Source organism: Jaculus jaculus, chromosome 10 (genome assembly GCF_020740685.1).
Source record: "Jaculus jaculus isolate mJacJac1 chromosome 10, mJacJac1.mat.Y.cur, whole genome shotgun sequence".
NCBI lineage: Eukaryota > Metazoa > Chordata > Mammalia > Rodentia > Dipodidae > Jaculus > Jaculus jaculus.
Genome location: NC_059111.1, coordinates 3755622 through 3776988, shown reverse-complemented (window position 1 = coordinate 3776988; position 21367 = coordinate 3755622). Strand labels below are relative to the sequence as shown.

At 45.2% G+C, this 21367-nt stretch overlaps 1 protein-coding gene across 6 annotated transcripts in view; it reads left to right on the top strand.

Annotated features, from left to right (window-relative positions):
* Positions 1 to 19923, top strand: part of Nedd4 (NEDD4 E3 ubiquitin protein ligase) — a 121699-nt gene extending 101776 nt beyond the window's left edge. For 5 of the 6 annotated variants that reach the window (XM_045161033.1, XM_045161034.1, XM_045161030.1 and 2 more), the window contains 12 exons: positions 490 to 555; positions 2687 to 2916; positions 3612 to 3733; positions 3822 to 3892; positions 4564 to 4659; positions 4992 to 5065; positions 6025 to 6085; positions 9433 to 9492; positions 9665 to 9772; positions 11804 to 11900; positions 16187 to 16259; positions 16628 to 19923. In XM_045161033.1, coding sequence (XP_045016968.1) covers positions 490 to 555; positions 2687 to 2916; positions 3612 to 3733; positions 3822 to 3892; positions 4564 to 4659; positions 4992 to 5065; positions 6025 to 6085; positions 9433 to 9492; positions 9665 to 9772; positions 11804 to 11900; positions 16187 to 16259; positions 16628 to 16730 — 1161 coding nt within the window. In that variant the 3' untranslated portion in view covers positions 16731 to 19923. The remainder of the gene's footprint in view (positions 1 to 489; positions 556 to 2686; positions 2917 to 3611; positions 3734 to 3821; positions 3893 to 4563; positions 4660 to 4991; positions 5066 to 6024; positions 6086 to 9432; positions 9493 to 9664; positions 9773 to 11803; positions 11901 to 16186; positions 16260 to 16627) is intronic. The other variant, XM_045161029.1, reaches the window with a different exon arrangement.
* The last annotated feature ends 1444 nt before the right edge of the window (positions 19924 to 21367 follow it).

Sequence of the window (21367 nt, the reverse complement as noted above, 5' to 3'; positions counted from 1 at the left end):
GGAGAACTGCTCTTTTACAGCTACTGAACACACGGCTTGTCTTGGATGTCTGCTTAGCGTCTCAGTGCACAATTTTAAAATAATGAGTGAGAAAGGCAGGTCCTGGGAGCCCAAGGGAAAAGTGCATTTTTCAGATTGTCCCCTGACGGAGAAATCACTTTGAAAGTCTTCTCAGAAATGGAAATTTTTGTTTCTAATGTTTCTGTACTTGGAAGAAATTTCCTGTCTCTGGCACGTTACAGTTCGGGAATATTGCATGATGAAAATTGCAGCCATAGGAATTGCTGAATTCAATTTTATCTTAAACAGAAATTAAAAATCTAAAGTTCTATATCTGTTTTTCTTCAAATGGCACTTTAACTTTCAAAAATTCTGTTTTAATTTTGTTGACTTATGCTCATAAAATACTAAGAGGGGGGAACTTCTAAAGTTATACCAGAATAAAAGAAATTTCAGCCTTCTTTATTTTTCCAAAATTTTCAACTACAGGCAGTGCCCTACTCCAGGGATTACAAAAGAAAGTATGAATTCTTCCGAAGAAAGTTGAAGAAGCAGGTTCGTGACATTTGCAGCAAGTTTTGGGGCACGACCGTTGTATAGACTGGAAGTCACAGGGAAGTGCGTTTCTAAGAGCAGCTGAGGGAGGACTTGTGTGTTTGAAACACACTGAGTAAGGAGTTCCTCGTAGAAAAAGGACGCCTGGTTGTTAACCACTTGTGACGCAGACTCACTGCGTCTGTTTATTTTTCAAGATGCTTTGTGATGTAGAAAAATATCATTAAAAGTGCTCAAACTTGGTTCTTTCTGGTGGGGTTTGTGGAACTTGCTCTTTGTACAGTCGGTGCAAAAATAGTGCAGCACAGCCTTGTCTTCGATAGTTCTGGAAAATTCTCTGAGCTCCTTTACATTGGCTTTTGTTTTTTGTTGTTTTTCTTTGACAGTCATCCATTTGTCACTGTTGTTCGTTTCTTTTTTTACTTTGTTCGTTTTTCGAGGTAGGGTGTAGCTCTAATTCTCACTGACCTGGAATTCACTATGTAGTCACAAGATGGCCTTGAACTTCCTTCCTCTGCCTCCCGAGTGCTGGGATTAAAGATGTGTGCCACCACGCCCAGTTTGTAAACTTTTATTATTTATTTTCAAGCAGAGAAAAAATGAATGAGCATGTCAGGGCCTTTTCCCAGTGAAAACAAACTCTAGATACATGTGCCACTTTATGCATCTGGCTTTTCACAGGTACTGAGGAATCAAACCTGGGCCATCAGGCTTTGCAAGCAAGTGCCTCTAGTCTTCCTAACATTTTTAATGCCTTCTTAAAAAAAAAATTTATTATTTGAGAGAGAGGAAGAGGCAGATAGAGAGAATGGGCATGCCAGGGCCTCTAGCCACTGTAAATGAACTCCAGATGCATGTGTTGCCTTGTGCATCTGGCTAACGTGGGTCCTGAGGAATGGAACCTGGGTCCTTAAGCTTTGCAGGCAAGCGTCTTGACCACTAAGCCATCTCTCTAACCCTTTAATGCCTTCCTTCCTTTTCCCTGCAGTTTATAAACATTAACGCTAGGTGGCAATGTTTGGCTTTGCTTTCTGGAGTTCTAACCTGAAGGATTTTCTGATTCAAGATGGTGGGTGGGAACCTAGGCAAGACACTCTCAAAAAAAAAAAAAAAAAAAAAACATGGTGGGTGGGGTAGCAGATTTTTCATTCAGAATTTTTTTCTCTTTTTTAAAAAAATACATCTTATTTATTTATTTGAGAGAAAGAGGCAGAGAGAAAGAGAGAATGGGCATGTCAGGGCCTCCAGCCACTGCAACCGAACTCCAGATGTGCGCCCCCTTGTGCATCTGGCTTATGTGGGTCCTGGAGAGTCGAACTGGGATCCTTTGGCTTTGCAGGCAAGTGCCTTAACTGCTAAGCCATCTCTCCAGCCCTTTTTTCTCTTTTTTAAGGTAGGGTCTCACTTTAGCCCAGTCTGACTTGGTACACACACTGTAGTCTCAGGCTGGCCTTGAACTCAGAGTGATCCTCTTACCTTTACCTCCTGAGTGCCAGGATTAAAGGTGTGGATAACCATACCCTGCCTCATCCAAACTTTTAATATGAATGAAATATGACACTTTATATTTATGCCCCTGATAAAATTCTTAAGTGTCAGAGAGCTTTTAAATTCTTTTATATCTAAGTTACTTTGGAAATTGTTTTCTACTTGGATAATTTAGGATTTTTAAATCATATTATTTTTTTGAGACAGGATCTCACAATGTATGTAGCTCAGGCTAGCTTGCAACTCACTGTGCAGCTCAGCGTGGCCTCAGCAACACTCCTGCCTCGTCTTGATCAAGTGCTTAGAGAAGCATGCATGAATTCTGCCACCCCAGAGAAGTGCATTAACATGTCTGCTATGTCTAAACTGGGCATGGTGATAGCATATCTATAATCCCAGTCCTGGAGAGGCTGAGACTAGACGATCTTCAGTCCCAGGCCAGCCTGAGCTACAATGAGAGAACTTAGGTCGAGAAGGAGGACAGCACACCCAGCTGTCTTTTCCCGACTGCATTACTTAAAGCAAAGGGGAATACACAGCATGGCACACAGCAGGTGTTACGGCATCCACGTGAGCTAAACTTGTCTGATTTGAAGTAAGTGAGTTGATATCAACCATGAGCCTCCCTTCTCGGGCTTTTTAGAATGACATTCCAAACAAATTTGAGATGAAACTTCGCCGCGCAACTGTCCTGGAGGATTCTTACCGGAGAATCATGGGTGTGAAGCGAGCCGACTTGCTCAAGGCCCGGCTCTGGATCGAGTTTGATGGAGAGAAGGGACTGGACTACGGGGGAGTCTCCCGGGAGTGGTTCTTCCTTCTCTCCAAGGAGATGTTCAACCCTTACTACGGCCTGTTTGAGTACTCTGCAACGTGAGTACACTTTCTTGACCTATGTAGAGACTAGGTCTCACTGTGTTTCCCAGGCTGGCCTTGAACTTCTAGACTCAGGCAGTCCCCCCACCTTGGCCTCCGGAGAGCCCTATACCATTACACCTGCCATAAGTATCTTTATTATTTATTTGTGCAGAGAGAGAATGAGTACACCAGGGCCTCTTGCCTCTGTAAACAAATCCAGACACATGTGCCACTCTGTGCATCTAGCTTTAATGGGTATTGGGGAATAAAAATCCAGGCCATCAGGCTTTGCAAGCACCTTTAACCTCTGAGCCATCTCTCTAGCCCCTCATCTCATTTTTGAGGCAGGATCTCGTTAGTATCCTTGTTCATTGCTGCATTTGCCAAACTACCTGGTCTGCAAGCTTCTAGTACATTCTCTTGCTTTTTTTTTTTTTTTTAATGTGTGTGTGTATGTTTCGAGGTAAGATCTCACTGTAGCTCAGGCTGACTTGGAATTCACTATGTAGTCTCAGGGTGGCCTCGAACTCATGGTGATCCTCCTACCTCTACCTCCCAAGTGCTGGGATTAAAGGTGTCCGGCTAGTCAAGTGTTTTCTAACAGAGGTATATAACCATTAAAAGAAGAGAACTTGTTCTAATTGTTTGCCATGTTAAACTGTGTACTGTGAGCTCTTGAGAGGAGTGTGAACATGTGGTTGTCTTTGCAGAGATAATTACACCCTACAGATAAACCCCAACTCTGGCTTGTGTAACGAAGATCACCTGTCTTACTTCAAGTTCATCGGTCGGGTGGCTGGGATGGCGGTCTATCATGGCAAACTGTTGGATGGTCAGTATCAAGTGTCCAGCTGTTTTTAATGTCCCTGTCCACTTGCTTTCTCTTGGTGTTCGCCCTGATCATGTTTCATTTCTTGAAGGTTTCTTCATCCGCCCCTTTTACAAGATGATGTTACAGAAACTGATAACGCTTCACGATATGGAATCGGTGGTATGTCTTTCCACTCCTTTTATGTAGGAAGAACGAGTTAACAGGCAGCGGTGGTTGTTTTTATGATGTAAGAATTGAATCTAGGGTCTTACATATGTTGGTCAGGGCTCTACTCCTAGGCCACATCCCCAGCCCAGAGAATTAGTTTTTTTGTTTTGTTTTGTTTTTTGAGGCAAGCCCAAGATTGGCCTTTTTCTTTTATGTGGGGGGAGAGAATTGGTGCGCCAGAGCATCATGCCACAGCAGTCAAACTCCAGACACACACACCATCTTGTGCACATGTGCGACTTTACACACTTGCGTCACCTTGTGTGTCTGGCTTACGTGGGACCTGGAGAGTTGAACATGCATCCTTAGGCTATGCAGGCAAGCACTTTAACCACTAAGTCTTCTATCCAGCAAGAATTAGTTTTTAAATGGTGGATAAATTAATAAATTATAATATTTCAATGTATATACAAACATTTCATTACAAAAATTTTCCAATATATAATATAGTTGAAAGAATTTTGGAGCAAACACTATCTAATTCCCACAACTGGTTCTTTTACTATCATAAACTAGCTAACATTTCATCTTTCCCCTGACTATTCAGCCCCTAATGTGCCTTCTATGCAAGTTCAGATATCTTTCTACGTACACAGCCTTAAACTGCAAGTCTCTCCTCACAGGACAGTGAGTATTACAACTCTCTGAGATGGATTCTTGAAAATGACCCAACCGAACTGGACCTCAGGTTCGTCATAGATGAGGAGCTTTTTGGACAGGTTTGTGTGTTTTCAAATGGCTCATAATGTTTGAAAGGCATGTTGTGACCTAAGTTCAGATATCAGTACGCCACACCTTTGACACCTCTGTGCTCTATTTTATCCTTACTTTCTGGGTAATAAAAGCTGCCTCACAGCCAGAACACATGCTTTCCTTGACATTTGATTCATTCCATATTTGTTTTAGTAAAACTAATATTTAAGTTTTCTTAGCTTTTAGCTTTTGAATGGATTCAATTTAAAACACCCAGGTTTCTGGTACAACTAATATGTATACTTTTTGCTTTTTTTTTCACTAAAATAACACATCAAGGTGTCATATTTCATTTTAGACACATCAACATGAATTGAAAACTGGTGGGTCAGAAATTGTGGTCACCAATAAGAACAAAAAGGAATACATCTAGTAAGTATTTCATTACTGAGTATTTTCCTAGAAGTAAGATTGAGAAAATTTTTCTCAGCCTTTTTTTCTTCCCCCATGGCCAAAAGCTCAATGTTCTCTTTCCTATGAAAAAATACAGTATGGTGTTACCTGACTGCATTTAGCTATCCCTTGGGTTCAGCTAGTCTTCCTGTTCCTAGCTGTTAATAAGTATGTATGAAGATTGCCTTATGGTTCATAGGTGTATTACTTACTGTTGAATTACTGGGACCACATACCTGGACAAGAAGCAGCTTAAGGAAGGAAGGGATTCTTTTGGCTCCTGGCTCAAAGACATGTGGGCCATCATGGTGGGGGTGGGGGCACAACAATGAGCAAGCATGATCAAGAAGCTGGCTGGTCACATTGCAGTCATGGTCAGGAAGCAGAGGGTGCTGAGTGCTGCTGCTTAACTGTCTGCTGTACCCACGGGATGGCCCAGCCACAGCTGTCATGGTTCTCTCCACCTCAACCCAATCTAGAAAATCTTTCACCAGAAAGGAGGAGTTAAATAGAAGGAAGGTAGGAGAGGGGGATAGAAGAAGGCTATTGGCGGGGGGTGCAGGGGAGCTAGATTAGTGGTTAGGACACTTTTAAAGCCAAAGGACCCAGGTTCAATTCCCCAGGACCCACGTAAGTCAGATACACAAAGTGGCGCATGTGTCTGGAGTTTTATTTGCAGTGACTGAAGGCCCTGGTACACCCATTCTTTCCCTCTCTCTTTCTCTTCCTCAAAAAAAAGAAACATTTTAAAATGTATTTTTTCTTTGAAAAGAAGGTAATGTGAAGACATTAAAATACATTATGTACATGTATGAATTTTCTTTTTTAAATCACTCATAGACATCCCCAGAGTTTAGGTGATTCTAAATCCTGTCATGTTGGCAACCAAGATTAAACATTACAATACGAGTCCAAATGAAATGTCTTTTTCTTTCTAGTCTTGTAATACAATGGCGATTTGTCAACCGAATCCAGAAACAAATGGCTGCTTTTAAAGAGGTATGTGGTGGACTAGGCGAGATGGCTCCATGGTTAAAGGCATTTGTTGTAAAGCTGCTGGGCTGGTTCAGCTCCCCAACACCTATGTGAAGCCAGACACAAAAAGTGGCTCATGTGTCTGGTATTTGTTTGCAGTGGCAACAGACCCTAGAACAACCATTCTCTCTCTCCCTCTCTCTCTCCCTCTCTCTCTCCCTCTCTCTCTCTTTCTCTCTCTCTCTCTCTCTCTCTCACACACACACACACAAGTGCACATAAATATTTTTTAATACAATAAAAATGGCTGGGAGTGGTGGTACACACCTTTAATCCTAGCATTTAGGAGGCGTAGGATGATCATTGTGAGTTCAAGGTCACCCTAAGACTACATAGTGTATTCCAGATCAGCCTAGGCTAGAGCAAAACCCTGCCTTTAAAAAAAAAAACAACAAAAAAAGCCAGGCATGGTGGCGCACACCTTTAATCCCAGCACTCAGGAGGCAGAGGTGGGAAGATCGCCATGAGTTCAAGTCCACCATGAGACTAATTCCAGGTCAGCATGGGCTAGAGCAAGACCCTACCTTGGGGGGAAAAAAAGAAGGCACTTGTCTGAGGACCCAGGTCCCATTCTCCAGTAGCCACATAAAGCCAGATGCACAAGGTGGCACGTGCATCTGGAATTTCTTTGCAGTGGCTGATGTGCCTATCTGTCTATCAGCCTCTCCCTTCCCTTCTCTCTTAATAAATAAATAATAAAACATATTTAAAAGAAAATTAAAAACCAAAAATACAATAAAAAGTTATGTGCTTTTTGGGGGTGCGCTACTCCAGTTTTAAAGCATGGCATAAGTTTCATTGCATCTAAGAAAAATAAGTATAGAGCATCCTTTGTAAAGCTGTTCTGAAATATATATGTGTGTGTGTATATATATTTATATATATACACATATGTATGTATAATTTGTTTTTAATGTTATCATACATATATTCATATTGTTCACATGTACCCCACATTACTCTCCCCTATACCCTGTCTTCTAATTCCTTGTCATGGTTCACCAGTTGCTACGCCACAGAAGAGGACCACTCTCCTTCCCCTCCCCCAGCAACCATTAGCTATCATTAGCTCATTAAGGAGGGGAGTGGCCTCCGAAGCTGCTCCCCTATCCATAACAATGTTGACTGGCCTAAATTACACTTATATTGTAATTGATGCCTCAAGTAGACGCTCACTGTGGAAAGATAGTCATTCAAGATGTCTGAGCAGTAAACGTGTGTCTGTCAACATCTTTCTGTCTTCTCTCTCATCTCACCCCCTCATCACGAGGAGTCAAAGGAATGAGAGCTGTAAGCACCGTATATTGTGTTGTTTTTCCTGAATAGGATCATTTTGCATATGCTATTTTGTGATTTTTTAAAAACAATTTTTGAGGTAGGGTCTCACTGTAGCCCAGGCTGACCTGGAACTCACTCTGTAGTCCCAGGCTGGCCTTGAACTCACAGTCATCCTCCTGCCTCAGCCTCCTGAGTGCTGGGAGAAATGACCTGATGAGCACAGACGAAAGGTACAAACCACGGAGGGGGAGGGAGGCCTGGAGCGCTGGAGGACAGGCTGAGGCGCGCCTGGCAGCGAGAGACCCGCACGAGCGGGAGAAAGCCCAGGCCGAGCCTGGGGAGCAGAAGCGGCCGTCGCAGGCTGGGTGAGAGACAGCGAGGGTGGCTTCTTCTGGAGTCCAGGCAGGGGAGGAAGGAAGGTGGCATTCCAGGATACTAAACAGCGAAAGGCCAGGACCCACAGTACATCTTAGTCAGAACATTCCGGACGAATGTATCTAAATGAATTAGAAGAGGCTAAGACTAACAGAGTGGCTGTCCCCTCCAGGGCAGTTGGGAAAGCGTCCCGGGAGTCTGTGTGAAGTGCTGAGGACAGGAGCGGCAGGGCGCTGCAGGGTGCTCAGGACAGAGCCACGGTACTGAAGCCGTGACCCGCTGCAGCGCGGGAGGAGAAAGGACAGGGCAGTGTCCAGCCGGCTGGTGCCTGCAGTGTCATCTGCGAATGGTGACTCAAACGGAAAGTAACAAAGGTGAACAGGCTTGCCAGCAGTGGTGGCTGAGGCAGGAGGATTGCTGCAAGTCTGAGGCCAACCTGAGCGCCACAGAGAGAAGACAGGGAGTAACATGAGATGGGCGATGCAAAGTGTCCTGTCAGCCGAGCAGCAGAGCTGGCACTGGCGTCGATGGCAGCTGGGGTGCAGGTGGGTGGCAAGGCTTCGAGGCGCAGCTGGGTGTGAGCAGGTGACGTGGCTCAGTGTGTATGCAGTTTGGGCAAGCTATGAAGGAACAGGAGAGACGTATTGGCTCTTGGGTTTCCTTTCTCAATATTCTTCGTTATCTATCTGGGAGAGAATGAGAGAGAGGGGCAGGAGGGGGAATGGGTGTGCCAGGGCCTCTAGTCACTGTAAGCAAGCATGCATGCATTACCTTGTGCAGCTGGCTTGTGTGAGTACTGGGGAGTTGAACTTGGATTCTTAGGCTTTGCAGCCAAGTGCCTTAACCACTAAGCCATCTCTTCAGCCCAGCTGTTGGGCTTTTAAGGTAGATGCAGCTTGGATAGCCTTCAGAGGCTGAAGAGGAGCTCAGAGGAGAGAGGCGATGAGAGGCCTGACCTCCCTGAGGAAGCAGGAAGTGGAGGCCGCTGGGCCTGGGAGGTGTCCTTCCCTCCACTGCAATGGCGAGGGGCCAGGAGAGGGTCAGGGCTTCTGTTCTGCATACTTGCCTGTTTTCCTTCACAAATGGGAGTTACCTACTGTGGAGAAGGGGCACTGTGGAAGGGGCAGAGGCCTGAGGGGTAAAGGAATGCATCGTTGCACCCCACACCCGCTGTGAGGCAGAGAGGGGAAGCATTGTGGACGCCTCACTTTGTTGCTAATCTTGAGACCTCATGACTAGACGGTGGTAACATCCATGTGGGGCCAGGGAGACAGCCAGCGGGTAAGAGCACTTGCTGTGCCAGCGTGAGGGCTGGATCCCATCACCCATGTGAAGAAGCCAGCTGTGCCTGCCAGCCTGTAACTCCAGTGCAGGAACAGGAGGCTCACTGAGCCTTGTTGGTCAGCCAGTCCCGCCAGAAAGACGGTTCCAGGTTCAGTGAGAGACTCTGTCTCCAGGAGATAAGGCAGAGAGTGATGAGGTATGAACACTGGCACACACATGTTCACCACACATGTGCACACATGCATATACCACTCACACATACACACATACACACACTCACTTCATATGCAAACTAGGTTTCTTCCATGGCACCCAGAAGCTGCAATGAAGGAATATCCAGATTTTGCAATACTTTTTTTTTTTTTTTCTACTAGGGGTTTTTTGAACTAATACCACAGGATCTCATCAAAATTTTCGATGAAAATGAACTAGAGGTAAGAAATACATTTTTGTGTCATTGGGAATATAGCCTGGTGGTAAGAATACTTGCATGCACCAGGTCCCAAATTCAATCTCCAGCCCCACCAAGATAGACTATGTTTTATGTTAAAACAGTCTTGTGCCCGTGACTTTGGCAACATACATACTCACTGCCTGTCTTTACAGCTTCTTATGTGTGGGCTGGGAGATGTGGATGTGAGCGACTGGAGAGAACACACCAAGTACAAAAACGGCTACAGTGTAAATCACCCCGTCATCCAGTGGTTTTGGAAGGTAATTTGAGACTTCTGTTTTCATAATTCCTGTGTGGTAGCTTAAATCACATTTACGTCAACTCCTCATTAGCTATGCTGGTAGGCTGCACATAGACAAAGCCCAAAACAGCCACCAGCAGATGCTGTCCTTGACTGCGCTTCTGAACCTTTGGGCACAGTCCCTGCCCTCCCACACATTTAAAGATAAGGAAAGAAAGTGTTGAGAATTTCAGTGAATAATGGTGACAGGAATCACGAGGTAGCATCTGGCTTCTGACAGAACGGGAGAGTCAAAAACTTGTAAAAACCTGTAGTGTGGCTTTAAAATCCTTATCACAAATATGCCATTTGGTGAAATCAATAATTTTTTAAATTTTATTTATTTATTCATTTGCAAGGAAAGGGGAAGTATGGGCATGCCAGGACCTCTTGCCACTGCAAACAAACTTCAGATGCATGTGCCAGTTGGTGCACCTGATTTTACATGGGTGCTGTTGAATTGAACCTGTGCCAGCAGGCTTTGCAAGCAACTGCCTCTAACACTGAGGCATCTTCCCAGCCCAGGTTTTTTGTTTTGTTTTGTTTTTTTGAGATAGGGTCTCACTGTAGCCCAGGCTGACCTGGAATTCACTCTGGATTCTCAGTATGGCCTCAAACTCATGGCGATCCTCCTACCTCTGCCTCCCAAGTGCTGGGATTAAAGGCATGTGCCACCACACCTGGCTTCAAATTTTTAATTTTTTAAGTATTTTTATTTATTTGCAAGCAGAGGGAGAGAGAATGGGCATGCCACAGGGCCTTCAGCTGCTGCAAACAAACTCTAAACACACTGTGCATCTGGCTTTTACATGGGTACTAGGGAATTGAACCCAGATTGTTAGGCTTTGATGGCAAGTGCCTTAACTGCTTTTCTTTTTTTTTTTTTTTTTTCCTGAGGGTAACCTTGAACTCATGATGATCCTCCTACCTTGGCCTCCCAAGTGCTGGGATTAAAGTTGTGTGTCACCACGCCCAGCTAAATTTTTTAAATCTATTAGAGAGAGAGAGAGAGAGAGAGAGAGAGGAAAGGAGAAAGACAGATAGACAGAATGGGCATGCTAGGACCTCTAGCCACTCTAAGCAAACTCCAGATGCATGCACCACCTTGTGTATCTGGCTTACATGGGTCCTAGAGAATCGGACCTGGGTCCTTAGGCTTTGTAGGCAAGCACTTTGACTGCTAAGCTATCTCTCCAACCCCAAATTTTAATTTTAAAAACCTATGAGTTATCTCTGAAATTTTCATTAGGTTCTAATCCCATTTTTAAAAGGTGCCTTGAAGCCTCACAGGTAAGTTTTTTTGAGAACTGAAACAGAAAAGAAGGGAATGGAGAGATGACTTAGCAGTTAGTGCTTGCCTGTGAAGCCTAAGGACCATGTTTTCTACTCTCCAGATCCCATGTTAGCCAGCGGCACAAAGGTGAGGGAAACGCAAGGTTGCACATGCTCACTAGGTGGCGCAAGTGTCTGGAGTTTGATTGCAGTGGCTGAGACCCTGGGGTGCCAGTTCTCATTCTCTCTCTCTCTGTCTCTCTCTCTCTCCCTCTGTCTATCTAAAATAAATTTTTTTAGAAAAATTTTAAAAAGGAAGAAAAGCCGGGTGTGGTGGTGCACACCTTTAATCCCAGCACTTGGGAGGCAGAGGTAGGAGGTTACCTTGAGTTCAAGGCCACCCTGACAAGACATAGTGAATTCCAGGTCAGCATGGGCTAGAATGAAACCCTACCTCAATAAAAACAAAAAGCCAGGCATGGTGGTGTACACCTTTAATCCCAGCACTTGGGAGGCAGAGGTAGGAGGATTGCTGTGAGTTCAAGTCCACCCTGAGACTACATAGTGAATTCCAGGTCAGCCTGGACTAGAGTGAAATCCTACCTCAAAAAACCAAAAAGAAGAAGAAGAAACTTTAATAAGTGATAATGAAATCTAAATACTAATAGCATCACTTTTCAGGATAATTTCTTTACCTTATTTACAGGTCTGCTCTAACAAAAGCTTTTATCTTATTCAGGCTGTTTTGATGATGGATTCAGAAAAAAGAATAAGACTACTTCAGTTTGTTACTGGTACATCCCGAGTGCCTATGAATGGATTTGCTGAATTATATGGTAAGTTTTTCCAAAGATCTCTAACACCTGGAGCCAGGTTGACTGACATTTTCACAGCTGGTTAATTTTCAAGCTTCTATTGCACTATTCCACTAATGGTTAGCCTAGTTTAAAATAGCATGGTGGTGCATGCCTGTGATCCCAGCATTTGGGAGGCAGAGGTAGGAGGATCACCGTGCATTCAAGGCCACTCTGAGACTCCATAGTGAATTCCAGGTCAGCCTGGGCTAGAGTGAGACCCTACTATGAAACATCAAAAAAAAAAAAAAAAAGTGAAAAGAGGGCTAGAGAGATGGCTTAGCGGTTAAGACGCTTGCCTGTGAAGCCTAAGGACCCATCTATAACTCTTCAGAATCCATATAAGCCAGATGCACAAGATGCGCAAGTGTGCAAATTTGCACAAGGTGGCGCATGCATCTGGAGTTCAATTGCAGTGGCTGGAGACCCTGGCACAACAATTCTCTCTAAATAAATAAATAAATAAATAGTGAAAAGAAAAATATAATGAAGAACTATTGAAGCACCTGACATTGACCTCTGGCCTCCAACATGCATGCCCAGTCATGTGCCCATGCACACACACATGCACATGCTCACACACATAGAAATATGTATATATGATGCACACACAAAAGAATTGATGTCTTTTGTGCATGTGTGTTCTCTGTGTGGTGTGATGTAGTGTGTGCATGCATGTTTGTGTACAGATTCATGAATACCATGTGTGCAGAGACCAGAGGAAGACTTGGGGTGTCTCTCCATCACTCGTCCCTGTGCTTTCTTGAGAAAGTCTCTCCCTGATTCTGGAGGTTACTGCTTCTGTGAGCCCCAGTGAGCCTCTGGTCGCCACTCCCTCCCCACAGGACAGGGGTTGGGGATGTGTGTGGCCATGCCCAGCTGCTGTCACGGTGCTAGGAAGTGCCGCTCTCAGGCCCTTACTCTTGCATAGAAAGCACTCTTACTTGCTGAACCTTCTCCACAGCCCCTACAATTAAGACTTTTAAGTTAAACCCATGCAAGTAACCAAGGTATATTTCCACCTTCTAATTAGGAAGCAAAGGAGAAAGCTGGAAGAAAGGCTGTCTTCCATTCTTAAATTTTAATTGCTGTCCTCTCAGGAGCTGGCTCAGTGGGTAAAGTGCTTACTGTGATAGTCTGGGCACCCCGGCGCCCATGGAAGATCTGGGTCTGGAGGCACTGGGGAGGTGGAGACAGCAGGATCCCGGGGGCGTGCTGGCCAGCCGATCTAGCAGAATCAGTGAGCACCAGGCTTGGTGAGGAGCACCATCGGGAAGAATAGAGAGAACTTGGGAGGAGGACAGCCAGCATTGGCCTCTGTCTGGTCTCCACATGTGCACACGTACCTGCACACACACACACATACACAATGCCTGCAGATATGCACATGTACCTGCACATGCATGCACACACATGTACCTGCACACACATATGCATGCACACATATGCACATACACACATACACATGCACACACATGTACATACACACCATATACATGCAAAGAATTCTGTTCCTATTATGCGTCTATGAAATATCAGTGTCCTGGGAGTGGTGGTTAAAGAGAAGGTAGTTCTACAGAATGTTAACTGGTATAAATTGGTGTGGAATGTGGGGCGATGAACTATCAGGTCCCCAAGTGTTATACCCACTGAGCTGTCTCCCCAGACCGCAAGCGGAACTGCTTAAGCAGATAAAAGCAGTTGCTATCTCAAGGGCTTGCAGACCCCTCTTGCCTGCCCCTTGGCCAACCTGGTCTCCTCATTCAGCTCCTTGTACATTGCTCATGACCGCCAGGGGGCTGCTTCATGCAGAACCTCACGCCAGGCATTCACTTTGCTGCTCACCAGTTTGCTCATCTTTGTTTTATTTTTTGTTGTTTTAGGTTTTATTTATTTATTGAGAGATAGTATGCTGCTGCAGACAAACTCCAGATGCATACTGCACTTTGTGCATCTGCCTTTATGTGGGTACTGGGGGATCAAGCCCAGGTCATTAGTCTTTGCAAGCAAGTGCCTATAACTACTGAACCATCTCTCATCTCTCCAGCTCGGGAATTTTTTTTCATTATTATTATTTATTTATTTACTAGAGACAAGAGAGGGAAAGAGAGAGAGAGAATGAGCATGCCAGGGCCTCTAGCCACTGCAAACAAACTCCAGACGCATGAGCCACCATGTGCATCTGGCTTACTTGGGACCTGGAGAATTGAACCTGGATTCTTAGGCTTTGCAGGCCCTCTGGAATACTTTTTTTGTGGTTTTACTGTATTCCTCTGTGTCTTCTATAGCCAGTTAGTAAATAAATAAACATATGTATGTGTGTATATATATATATATATATATATCTGTCTGTCTGTCTGGGCAGAGTGCACACAGGAAGTGGAGCAGACTGTAAAACCTCCCGGCTCACCCCAGTGACCCACTTCCTCCAGCAGAGCCCCGCCTCCTACAGCTCCCACAGCTCCCCAAACAGTGCTCCCAGCTGGGGCCACAGGTCCAACACAAGAGTCCCCTTTCCAGCTCTTGCTCCTCCCAGGCCTACAGCATCACTGATTTCATGAAGTGTTTGAAATTTGGGGGAGGGCTGGAGAGATGGCTCGGCAATTAAGGCACTTGCTGGTGAAGCCTAAGGATCCAGGTTCGAATCCCCTGAACCCACATAAGCCAGCTACACAAAGTGGCACATACATCTGGAGTTCATTTGCAATGGCTAGAGGCCCTGGTGGGCCCATTTTCTCTCTCATCAATAAATAGAAATAAAATATTTAAATAAATAAAATTTTGGGGAGCCAGGCTTGATGATGCATGCCGTTAATTCCAGCACTCAGGAGGCTGAGATAGGAGTATCTCTGTGAGTTCAAGGCCAGCCTGAGACTATATCATGAATTTCGGGTCAGCCTGGGCTAGAGTGAGACCCTGGGGAAAAATGTGATACTGAGAATATTAAATATTTTGAGTGTGGCTGCTGCAGGAAAGTGTGCACACATTTGGGTATGATTATGTGAAATGTGAGGAAGAGTGGAGCAAGGTGCAGATCAGTTGGAGAGCACTAATTATCTCGTGGCTAGGGGATGCTGAGGGCTGGGAAAAAACAGACAGTTTCTAAAATGTCCCTAATGAGCAAATATGCAGACTGTGTAACAGGACCTCATGGCCCTAACATTCTCTATGCTGAAACAGGCCCATGAGCGTGGTGGCTCATTCCTCTAATCCCAGCCCTTAGGAGGCTACAGCAGGAGGATTACCAAATTTGAGACTGCCCTGGGCTATATATTGACTCTCAAGCCAGCATAGGATAAAAGTAAGACTGCGTCTCAAAAAAGTTAACAAAATTTTAAAAAATTGACAACTTCATATGCTGGTATTAGAACTGATTTTTGCATGCTTTTGTTTTGCTTTGTTTTTCAGGCATGGTCTCCTGATAGCCCAGGTTGACCTGGAATGCACTGTGTGGTCTCAGGGTGGTCTTGAACCCAAGGCAATCCTCCTACCTCTGCCTCTTGAGTGTTAGGATTAAAGGTGTGCATCACTACACCCAGCTTATTTTCTTTTTCTTTTCTTTTTTTTTTTTTTTTGGTGGGGGTGGGGCGGGGCTTGAGGTAGGGTCTCACTCTAGCTCAGACTGACCTGGAACTCACTATGTAGTCTCAGGGTGGCCTCAAATTCACAGGGATCCTCCTACCTCTGCCTCTCAAGTGCTGGGATTAAAGGTGTGTGCCACCACGCCCAACTTATTTTCATTTTTTACAATGGTACTATATAAACAAAATTACAGCTGTTTCCGGTGGGTCTCAAAACTAAAAAGGACAGGTCTGGTGGCACATGCTTTTAATCCCAATACTTAGGAAGTTGAGGTAGGAGGATCACCATGAATTTGAGACCAGTCTGGGCTACAGAGTAGTTCCAGGTCAAAAGTATGTGCCACCACACCTGGCTCTTCTTATTTTAAATAGTCCTTTCCTCTCCTCTCTCTTTTCTTCTTTTCTCTCTCTTTCTCACACACACACACATGTAACTCTCTCTCTATCACACACACACACACACTCCATCTCTCTCTCCGTGTGTGTGTGTGTGTGTGTGTGTGTGTAAGAAAAAGTACAGGCTGGGCTGGGAGATGACTCAGCAGTTAAAGCCACCTGTTTGCCAGCCACCCACATAAACTGGACGCAGAAAAGTGCTGCAAGCGTGTGGTATTCGTTTTCAGTGGCAAGAGGTCCTGGCATTTGTAGATGCCCAAGTTGAACCACGGAAACTTTTCCTCCCAACAGGCTCGAACGGACCACAGTCCTTCACGGTTGAACAGTGGGGCACCCCTGAGAAGCTGCCCAGAGCACATACGTGGTGAGCAGGTCCTCCGGGAGGCTGGGGGCGGCCGTGTGCCCTCTTGTGGGGGGTGGGCATTGAAGGGAGGAGGAGACGGTGGTACCTGGTAGGCCTGGAAGAAGATGGAGAGACCTGTCTGAACTGTTGGCCATATGTTGTCTGTACCTCGAGGGTGATGGCCTATCCCAGGAGGGGCTGGAACATTCCCCTTTAGAAGCTACCGTGGCTGGAGGAGCCAGTTATTTGGAGGGGAGGTGAAGACCAGAGGGAGCACCCATGCCTGGCGACCAGTCAGCACTGTGGGGTAGTCCTCCGGGGAGCCATGGTTGCCATGGTTACCTCTGCCACCACCCTCCCCTCCTGACCGGCCCCCTGTGTCCTTTCAGCTTTAACCGCTTGGACTTGCCACCCTATGAGTCATTTGAAGAACTGTGGGAGAAGCTTCAGTTGGCGATCGAAAACACTCAGGGTTTCGATGGAGTTGATTAGAGTACAGATAACCACGTAGGGTGTCAAAGGACTGCAAAGCTTTGTAAGCCAATTCTTGTCTTAAAACTTTCCAGGGAACTACCAAAACTTAGCCACTGGCACTTCCCAGATATTGGAGGAAATCACTTAAAACAGTAGACGACAGAGTGTGACAGTTTCACCATTGCGTTGGTCCCTTGGAAGTGCTGTGGTCATACAGTGTTGTTTGGGTCCATCTTTGGGGTCCACACGCTAGGATGCCGGTCCTGTGCTCTGACAGGGCGCTGTCCTGGTCACGTGACCTCGGGTGCCCCACTCGCCCGCAGTTCTTCCAAAACTACTGAGATGAAAACTGTGAAATGTCCTAAGTGCCACGTGTGGAAAGTTTGGTGCTTTGTGAGACGGAAAACTGAAATTTGGGGGGAAAAACGTGCATATTGAATGAACTAATACATTTAAGGCTATTTACTCTATTTATTATTCTGTAGACTTGCCTCATGCACCTTAACTGCCAAGATCTCTGGGGAAGTGTTGGAAAGTGTGTTACCTATATTTTTGGTCAATTGACTCACTTGAAAAAAAAATTTACTTTTCTCAAAAAGTAATTGTCACTTGTTAATATACTGCCTCACCGCACAGGCTGCTCCATAAGACGTGGAAAAATCCCTGTTTGCCATGGGTGAGAAGTATGATGCCTTCCTCTTGCCTAACGACCCTTCTGCCCCACCTCAGTCAGAAGTGGCAGCCTCCACTGCTCCTGGCTCAGTGTGATTAGAATGCCTTCTTCCACCATGAGAGCGAGACTCCACAAAGCAGCTCAGTGTGTAGACATGCCTTCGTAGTCACTCTGCACACTTGCACAGTTACGTAGTAAATATGTGTTTACAGGATTTCTCACGTTTACAGATAAAGCTAATTTCTGCAGTTGAGGTTTTATATTTTTAGTATCACTTTAGTATAAAAACCAAATAATTTGTTTAAAAATAACCAAAGAGTAGTTAAGTGCATAATTTGTATTAAAGATTTGTTACCACATTTCTTATGCTTTGTAAAAATACTGTTTACTATAAAAACAATGTTTTATTAAGAAATTAAAGACTCTTTAGACAGCAGCATGCTACAGGTAGAATGCTCCTATAACCCACTGATGTGCCTAAATTTCGACCACAGCAAACACGGATGTGCTAGGCCCTGGGGGTAACACTGTCTGTGGTAATGGCATCTAGCTGTGTCTCCATCCTCAAGGAACCTGCAGGTGTATAAATGCATTTGTGAACAGTTGAGAGAGTGATGGGAAGAGGGAGATGGCTCAGGTGTTACAGGCCTCTCCCAAGCCTGCTGACCAGGCTCGATCCTCCCACCACCCGCCCCCCCTCTCACCCAAGGCTGGGCGCTGAGTGTTGTACACCTGTAATCCCGGCGTATCCATCTGTGATCCCAGCTTGCCTGTGGCGATGGCAGGCAGAGCCAGGAGGATCCAGAGGCTTGCTGGCCAGCCGCAGCAATAACACCCGAAACTTTGTCTCAAAGAGGAAGGAAAGAACCCGGAGGTTGTTCTCTGACCGCCACACATGTGCAGTGGTACTTGCGCACGCACGCACACACACCCACCACACACACACACTGGTGAGCAGAGGGCACCTGCGGAGTGGCAGTATGCAGAGCTGTGTGTTCACCCCACGTTGGTATGACCATATAAACAGTTTGTATAAAAAATTAAGCCTTTCTCAAGACAGTGTAATTGTATGTTCTAAACATTCGTAAACACTGATGAGGGCTCTGTGAGCCCTGTAAGAAGTACTTGCAGCCATCGGCTAAGTGTGTTGGGATGTACCGTTGCAGGCAGCAATCGGCCCATGGTAGATTTCAAGTGACAGAAGAAAACATGTTCTAAACACCACATCCTCGGCTTGGATGAGGGTCAGTGTGCCCTTCCTGTGCCCTCACCAGTGCCACCCAGCATGCAGCAGGACCACCAAACAGCCTGGTTCACCCCTCTACCAGCTGTGTGAACCCACACAACTTGTTAAACCTCTGGGCTCTGGTTACTTCATCTGTCACACCATGGGGAGATGAAAAATGAGAATGTGCCCAGTAAAGTGTTCAGTCAAAGAGGGTGCTTTACTAGACCTTAGATCATATCAAACCAGGTTACCTGGCTACCCCCAAGCAGAGGACTTCATCTGAAAACCAGATGACTCAGAACACATGGTGAAGGAACATACCTGGTTTGAGTGCATCTCTAGGAGTGTACACCATTGTAGTCACATGTGGATCTTGCCATCAGAATTTGCTTCTTCCACGTCAGCAAAGTAATATTAATATGGGCCAATGCATTTTTGGAAATGTCCTCATTGCTTAAAACTCAATGTGAACACTTTTTATGAAAGCAGGAATTTTTTTTTTTTTCTTTTTTGAGGTAGAGTCTCACCCTAGCCCATGCTGACCTGGAGCTCACTCTATAGTTCCAGGCTGGCCTCAAACTCACAGTGATCCTCCTACCTCTGCCTCCCCTGGGACTAAAGGCATGTGCCACCACACCTGGCACTTGGAAGTGGGACTTTATATGGCCATTTAAATAGCCTCAGAGCATCAGAAATCACCAAGCTTTCTTTTCATCAGTCTGGTCTCAAGATGTAAAGCCTTCCTCCTACCTACTCCCATCATACTCCATCTTGTCTCTGGATGTCTGGAAGGCACTTGTGTAGAGCCACACAGCCCCCAGCCCAAGCAGAAAAATATCTCCAATGCATCTTGCTGCAGGAGAGCCAGGAAGGTCATTTTTATAACGGACAAGCTAGTTATCTCAAAAAGTATTTTAGGCTGGGCATGGTGGTGCACGCCTTTAATCCCAGCACTTGGGAGGCAGAGGTAGGAGGATTGCCATGAGTTTGAGGCCATCCTGAGACTCCATAGTGAATGCCAGGTCAGCCTGGGTACAGCAAGACCCTACCTCGAAAAAACAACAAAAGAGTATTTCAGCCTACATTTTCTGTAATCAAAAAAATTAAACAGACTCAAAATTATAATACAAACAGTATTTGTTTTAGGTTTTTATTTATAATGCTGAAGTTATTCCTTATAACTATCAAGTTAAACACAATTTGCTTTGAAATTGTTTTTTAAAAAATCTATGGTAAATATATATTCAGATGAATGTATCAAAATTTATTGTGTACTTTAAAGTATAAGAGTCATTTTTAAAAAATGCTGATTCCACAAATAAATAAAGTTCTAATTTTGAAAACCAAAAATTGACTCAGTTTACATAAAAAAATTTTCAGCCAGGCATGGTGCTGCACGCCTTTTATCCCAGCATTCGGAAGGCAGAGGTAGGAGAATCACAGTGAGTTTGAGGCCTCCCTGAGACTACATAGTTAATTCCAGGTCAGCCTGGACCACATTGAGACCCTAGCTCAAAAAAGAAAAAAATTTTAGGGCTAGAGACAGTTAAGGCGCTTGCCTGAGAAGCCTAAGGACCCATGTTCGATCTCTCTCCAGATCCCACGTAAGCCAGATGCCCAAAGGTGACATGAGCGCAAGGTCATTCATGTGCACTAGATGGCACAAGCATCGGGAGGTCGCTTGCAGGGGAAGAGGCCTGGCGTGCCCATTTTCTCCCTCCCTCTCTTGAAAAAAATTTTTTTATAAAGGTGAATGACACCCGAGGTTGTCCTCTGACCTCCACATGCTCACAGAAATGCACACACACACTTTCAAAATTCTGGTTGAGGGCTGGAGAGATGTCTCAGTGGTTAAAGCACTTGCCTGCAAAGGCTCATGACCCCAGGTTCAATTCCCCAGGACCCACCAGATAGACAAAGTAACAAATGCGTCTGGAGTTTGTTTGCAGCCGCTGAAAGCTCTGGTGTGTCCATTCTCTCGGTCTCTCTTTATCTCTGTCTGCTTACAAATTGATTTGAAAATGCCTGGTTGATAATGAAATATCCAGTAGCTTCCCAAAACAGTTAACACTTGGGCTGCGTTTTAACACTGCTTCAACATTCAGCTGTGGTCAAAGCGCTTACTCTTAGCCAGAACCGCGAGCCCAGGTTGGTGGCGTGGGTGCCAACCATCCCTGGGTTACTCCATCATCCTACCTTCCAGCTTACCTGCAGCCGTCAGCCCTCGGCCTGGATCAGAGGTCAGGGCAAACAGACCCACCACCTGTACTTAGACAGCACTCACTGAGAATGGCTTTTAGAATGTTAAGTGTTGGGAGGAAAACCAAAAGAACAACTTATTTTGTGGCATGTAAAAATGATGATTTTGGAGGCAGAGGTAGGAGGATCGTCTTGAATTCAAGGCCACCCTGAGACTACATAATGAATTCCTGGTCAGCCTGGGCTAGAGCAAGACCCTACCTTGGAAAAAAATTGATGATTTTGGTATCCATAAATAAAATTACATCTGCCTGGAGTTGTGAGGGTCAGAGGCTAGGCCCTGGCAGCCCTTACAAACTGGTTCTACTACCCATCCCCAACAGGCCAATTAAAGAAACAAGTAACAGTGTGAGGAGGAGAAAGAATTATTCAGCAGCCAGCATGGTGGCGCACACCTTTAATTCTAGCACTTGGAAGGCAAAGGTAGAAGGAGCGCCATGAGTTCAAGGCCACTCTGAGAATACATAGTGAATTCCAGGCCAGCCTGAGCTAGAG